The following is a 5,282-nucleotide window of genomic DNA, read 5'->3' on the forward strand; positions in this document are numbered from 1 at the left end:
TGTTCTATGTCCGAAGATTCTGGCCGCTTAAACGCACCAACTTGAAGCACATGTCCAGCCTTTAACACGCACATTCTCTTTCAAAGCAGTAGACTATTTACATTTCAGGAATCGGATCACCACGTCATGTTGAGGTGTGCAGGTCTATAAATTGCTGCTGAAGGGTGGGATTCCTCTCACTGTAATTCGTTCACCAGACTGGAGTGGAGTTACCGCGACAATTTCGTTAATTCTAATTTATCGCATTCTTCACATTGCAGTTCAAGGTCTCCCCCCTCTCTGGAAAAAAGTTCTTATAGTTTTGACTTCAGTTTCATCATCAAGGCTGGGAGCAAGGAGAGATGTGCGGAACAAACACTGATCTGGAAAATAAAGGTTCATTTTCATTTTTTAACCACTTATTTATATTCGTTACAAATCAGTGAATATGGATTAGATATGAACGACAGTAAGACATTTTAGTGGACTCGTTGTATTCGGTTAATTAGAAAAAAATAACCAATTTAGTATGTGTTGTGATAAGGTGGTGGAAATGTCAACCAGTTAGGAGGAATGTTTCTCAACGGAAGACCGCTCCCACAACCCAAGAGACGAAAAATGATTCAGCTGGCCTTGGAGGGAGTCCGTCCAAGCCAGATCTCCAGGATACTCAGGGTACGGTAACCTGAATAGTGATAAACAAAAACAACAACAACAAAAACAACAACAACTTTGGATTTCGAAAAAATAAGCTTTTGCGATGTTATGTTAAATGCAGCATCAACGGATTATTCTTGTTTAACACAGTGGAGCTCACTTGCATCTTTAGGTGTCCAACGGGTGCGTCAGTAAGATCCTGAGCCGCTACCGGCGCACAGGACTCCTGGAACCCAAGACCATCGGTGGGAGCCGCCCCCGACTTCTCACCCCCGGTGTCATCTCCACGATCATCCAGTGCAAAAGGGAAAATCCGACTATTTTTGCTTGGGAAATCCGAAAACGTCTCGCAGCGGCGCGGATATGCAAGGCCTCCAACGTCCCCAGCGTAAGTAAGATTCAAATTCAAATGTACTTTAACTACACTGAAACGATTCCAGCACTTGATGGTGTTTTGTGCACACTGTGTTCTGCAAGGTGTCGTCCATAAATAGGATTTTAAGAAAGATCCACTTGGACCGCGGACCATCGTGGATGGACCTCAACGCTGATGTCAGGGTTGAGCAGGGTAAGTAACTTGGTCCTTGGAGAAGTCATTTATAACGGTTTAGGAAGACTATCGAGTTTGAGCAGAATTTTTTATCACTGAACATGACAATTTAACACATAAATGTATAAATATTAACTGCATGTAGTCTGTGTGTTTCCATATGTGCAGATTTGTATTCTCTGGCTCAAGAAGAAGCAAAGAAGTTTGAGAAGTTTGAGACAGAGTGCAGTAAAAAACAGAAATCCAAAGGTGTGCAGCACAGAATCCGCACCACCTTTACGCCAGAGCAGAGCAGAGCACTTGAGCAAGGTGACTTAAAACCTCTACAGCTATTTCAAACTAACACAATGCATAATTTTTAGACTCAGTAATAGTTAAAGATCTATTTCTCTGTGTTGAATCAGAATTCTCTCGCAGCCAGTATGCTGACATGTACACAAGAGAGAAGCTATCTGCTGAAATTAAACTTCCCGAGGACACCATCAAGGTAGACTTTTCATCAATTTTAGCATCACGAAATTCATATACATTTAAGCTGTCTGTTCCTGAGGTGTGGCTTCTGTCCCTCAAAGGTCTGGTTTTCTAACAGACGTGCTAAATGGAGAAGAGAAGCCAAGCAGAGAGGTAGTACACAGAGTAAGTGTGAGTGTGTGTCTGTGTGTGATGCACACATACTTGGGAGCTGAGTGTGGGTGGCAAGGATGTGTTAAGAATGTGTATAATTTGACCACTGGACAATAATAAATGGAGCTGAACACACTGGTAATGGAAAGTCCTCCTGAACACATCGATTCTTGCCTCATAGATGTTAAAATGTGTTTCTTTGTAGCAGCTGAAGACTTTGAAAAGCAAAGTGACTTTGTTCCTGTGAATCCAACAATGACATACAGCTTCACATCTCAACAGGTACTGTGCAAACCAGTGATATCTACTTTAGAGCCCTTAAAACATGCCGCTGTGAATGTTTTTCCGAGCATAGTTTTCTAGGCAATTTCTAGGCAATGCTAGGCAATTTCCAAATGAGATTTCTGTGTTTTTAACAAACGTCTGGTGACATTGTGGTATTTAAACTTTGTTTATGCGGTTTCCAAGGCTACTGGAATGGCAAAAATCAATGCGGACAGCTCCTCGTACAGCACTGTTGCAAGGAAGCTGCAAAATTGCTGCTTCTTCCCAACAGAAACAGGTGAGATCCAGGAAAACTGTCTTTGACCAAATCACTGTCTTTAATAATCTTTCTCTCTGTTTGATTATGAGGATTTTCATTCAATTTAATTTTTATTCATATTGATAGAGAGTATTTAAGAATGATGTTAAAGAAGCTGGAGATTAGCTTGATTGTAGTTTAGCTGAATATGATATAAAGGTCAGTGATGAGAGTACATGTTATAAAAAGTTTCATTCCCTGTGATGGGCTTGGGTTTGAATTTACTAAACTGCTAAAAATCTATTAAGAATCCAATGATCCTGATTATGAACTAATTTAAGGTTGCACAAAAAAGGTATTATTCTAATATTTTCCCTCCTACCTGTCTGTTGGTCATCATATAAAGTTGCCTATCTATGAAGCCATACGTTAAACATGTAATAAATTTATGTCGATTTCACAAGTCATTTGGGATTTGTAGGGATGGTAAACTCTATTCACTATTTATGTGTTTATTCGTTTAAATATGAACAATAGGGTAGGTGTAGGGTAAAGCCTGCCTGTTGGATCACAATATCACTTAAAATCACTACTCTCAATTGTTCCTAAGTACATACTGTACTATCTTAATTTCTATGCAATAACTTTTCAGAAATTAAAGAAAATAATCTTTTCCCCCTTGACGTACAGCCGTGAGGAATTCTGAATGTCCGACATCCTCATTTCCCCATCTGCCGAGTGACATGCAAAACATAGACAAAACTCCTCTGGATCTCCACAGAGATGGATACAGTTTTCCACTGGTTCCCCACCACACAGACATGAGGAGAACCTGCCCTTTGGCAACAAAGACAGGGGGGGCAGACTGCCCTGTGATTCAACAGTGGAACCAGCAGGGAATGCCGTTTACCTGGAGTCAGTTTCAAACAAATGAGCAGTTTCTGTTGGTCCCGGATGTGAATCAGCATCTCTACATGGACTGATAATGAGACCAGTGGATCAGCGGGAAGAGCTTTTGACTGCTGCTTAATTGCTCGACTGAAGGGACACTTTTCAACCAGTAGAGGGAGACAAAGTATGGACCCAACAATGTTGTCCTTTCCACCCTTTGCCTCTTAATTGCACTGCAGCTCGACTCATCACTTTTCCTTAGGTCTGTGCTGTTAGCATGCAATGTAATTTTTGATTGGTAAGATAATTAAATTAATTCACTAAACCCATTTGCAATGAAGCAAACTTAATGTGACTTTATAGCACCAGAAGGGATGAGAAAATAGATAAGATGAGGATGATAATAAACTTTTTCTTGGAAGAAAGCTTTATTGTTCTTGTTGCTGGGCAACAAGGACAATAAAGTTAGGTTCAAGTTAAAGAAGGTAGAGTTTAGTACTGACAGAGATTATTAAGAGATACATTTTAATCTCTGAGTATAATCTTTAATGAATACTTTGCTGTGCTCCTCAGTTATATATCAGTTTTAAAGACTTCTTGACTCCTACATAAACGATTGCTCCATGGATCATTTAAGGTTACCACACGATGATATGGACGTGATCTCCTTTATATTGTTAGGCTTGACATTTGTGTCAGTGTAGGAGCGTAAGGAACACTTCCAAGATTTCAGTCCAGGAAAAGCCGGTGGGAGAATCCCTAAAAAAAACCCTAAAGTTTAAATGCGACCTGATATCTGCTCCGCTCGGTATCACTTTTTACGACTGCAACAGGGCAGAGGCATTGAGTTCCTTTATATCCCTTTACTACAGTGAGGAGACAGTAAGTCTCTGAGTTTCCTGATAATTGGTCAGCAGGGGAAAGATTGGGTTCAGAATACAAAAAGCTTGGTCAGCAGCATGGAAGTGGCCTACTGGCGAAATGACCCCCACTGGAATATAACATCACGAAGCCAGATAGTCAAATGATATCTCCACGTTTGTGTTGTGACTGTTTCTGAAACATCCACCAATCTTGCATAAATTGAGGCAAGTTTTAGGATGACTGCATATGAATTTTTAACAGCAGGTACTGAACACATGTATTTAATTTACATGCAGTTTTCAAGTGTTTTTATGCTAATTTATGACACATTTCAGAGATCAGTATTTGACCTTTTATAAGAGTTTTTTTTTTCAGCTCCAGTGATTTCTTTACAGTTTGTGCTTATATAGTAAAATATCCTATGGTTTTCTTACAAGATACATTTTTATATGGATTGCACCCATTGTGCCCTTGTGCTTCCCAATATTTTTGGTTGCTAGCATTTCCTCTTCTAAACTCTTCAGCTGTTTTAACCTTTTCTGGATGGAGAAATGTATCCATGAATTCAGGATCTCATAGATTACTTATCTACTGATATTTAATGAAAAATAAAACTAAATCCATTCTGACCTCCTACAGTATTACAAAGTGAATAGTATGTAAAGTCTACAGCAGCGGGCATGCCCAATTCTTGTTACAAGGCTTTCATGTGGTAGTTTTATCTGTTGTACTGCTTTCTTTTTCTTAAGCAATAAACCTGAATACTTAGTGCACTACTTTAAAAGCCTTCATATACTAATTTGACAGAAATATTAATCTTACATCTGGAGGATTCTCTGTATCTTATCTCATATTGAGCAACTAAAACTTTAGGAATTGCTGAAAAGCACATCCAAGTTCAACTGAACCTCACTCTAGTCTGGGATGTCCAAATTTGTTATCCAAATGTTCCTGACATGTTATTATTTATCTCCTTCCCTTGTTGTATGTATGACCCCCGTTGCTTTAGCCACTTAAGAGTATTTATTATACACTAGAATTTGCTTCTCTGACTGATATAAGGACCAAACTGCCAAAAGATGGAGTAAACAGACTCAGAGATGGTGTTTCTGGCATGTTCCTCGCAACATATTCCGCAAAGGAATATGTCAAGCGCTAAGACGGATACAGCTTAGTGTAATGTTAAGGTGTTTA

At 39.4% G+C, this 5,282-nt stretch overlaps 1 protein-coding gene across 1 annotated transcript; it reads left to right on the forward strand.

Annotated features, from left to right (window-relative positions):
- Positions 1-73: 73 nt before the first annotated feature.
- On the forward strand, positions 74-5,114 carry pax4 (paired box 4). Its single transcript, XM_085251074.1, has 10 exons — positions 74-375; positions 524-654; positions 809-1,024; positions 1,114-1,204; positions 1,355-1,495; positions 1,591-1,673; positions 1,759-1,822; positions 2,016-2,092; positions 2,279-2,372; positions 3,024-5,114. The coding sequence occupies exons 1-10, from the start codon at positions 342-344 to the stop codon at positions 3,314-3,316; spliced, it is 1,224 nt and encodes a 407-aa protein (XP_085107200.1). The 5' UTR covers positions 74-341; the 3' UTR covers positions 3,317-5,114.
- Positions 5,115-5,282: the final 168 nt, after the last annotated feature.

The sequence above is a fragment of the Mchenga conophoros genome, linkage group LG17, assembly GCF_057382185.1.
Source record: "Mchenga conophoros isolate Kocher_MC1m ecotype Shallow Benthic linkage group LG17, M_conophoros_male_GT1.1, whole genome shotgun sequence".
Lineage (NCBI taxonomy): Eukaryota > Metazoa > Chordata > Actinopteri > Cichliformes > Cichlidae > Mchenga > Mchenga conophoros.

What these genes read in the sequence shown, in the direction of transcription:
- pax4 (XM_085251074.1), top strand. Translation starts at nt 342, where the DNA reads ATGTGCGGAACAAACACTGATCTGGAAAATAAAG. An exon ending in AGATCTCCAGGATACTCAGG is followed by an intron (nt 655 to 808) that starts GTACGGTAACCT and finishes TTGCATCTTTAG; the next exon opens with GTGTCCAACGGGTGCGTCAG. An exon ending in AGGCCTCCAACGTCCCCAGC is followed by an intron (nt 1,025 to 1,113) that starts GTAAGTAAGATT and finishes GTGTTCTGCAAG; the next exon opens with GTGTCGTCCATAAATAGGAT.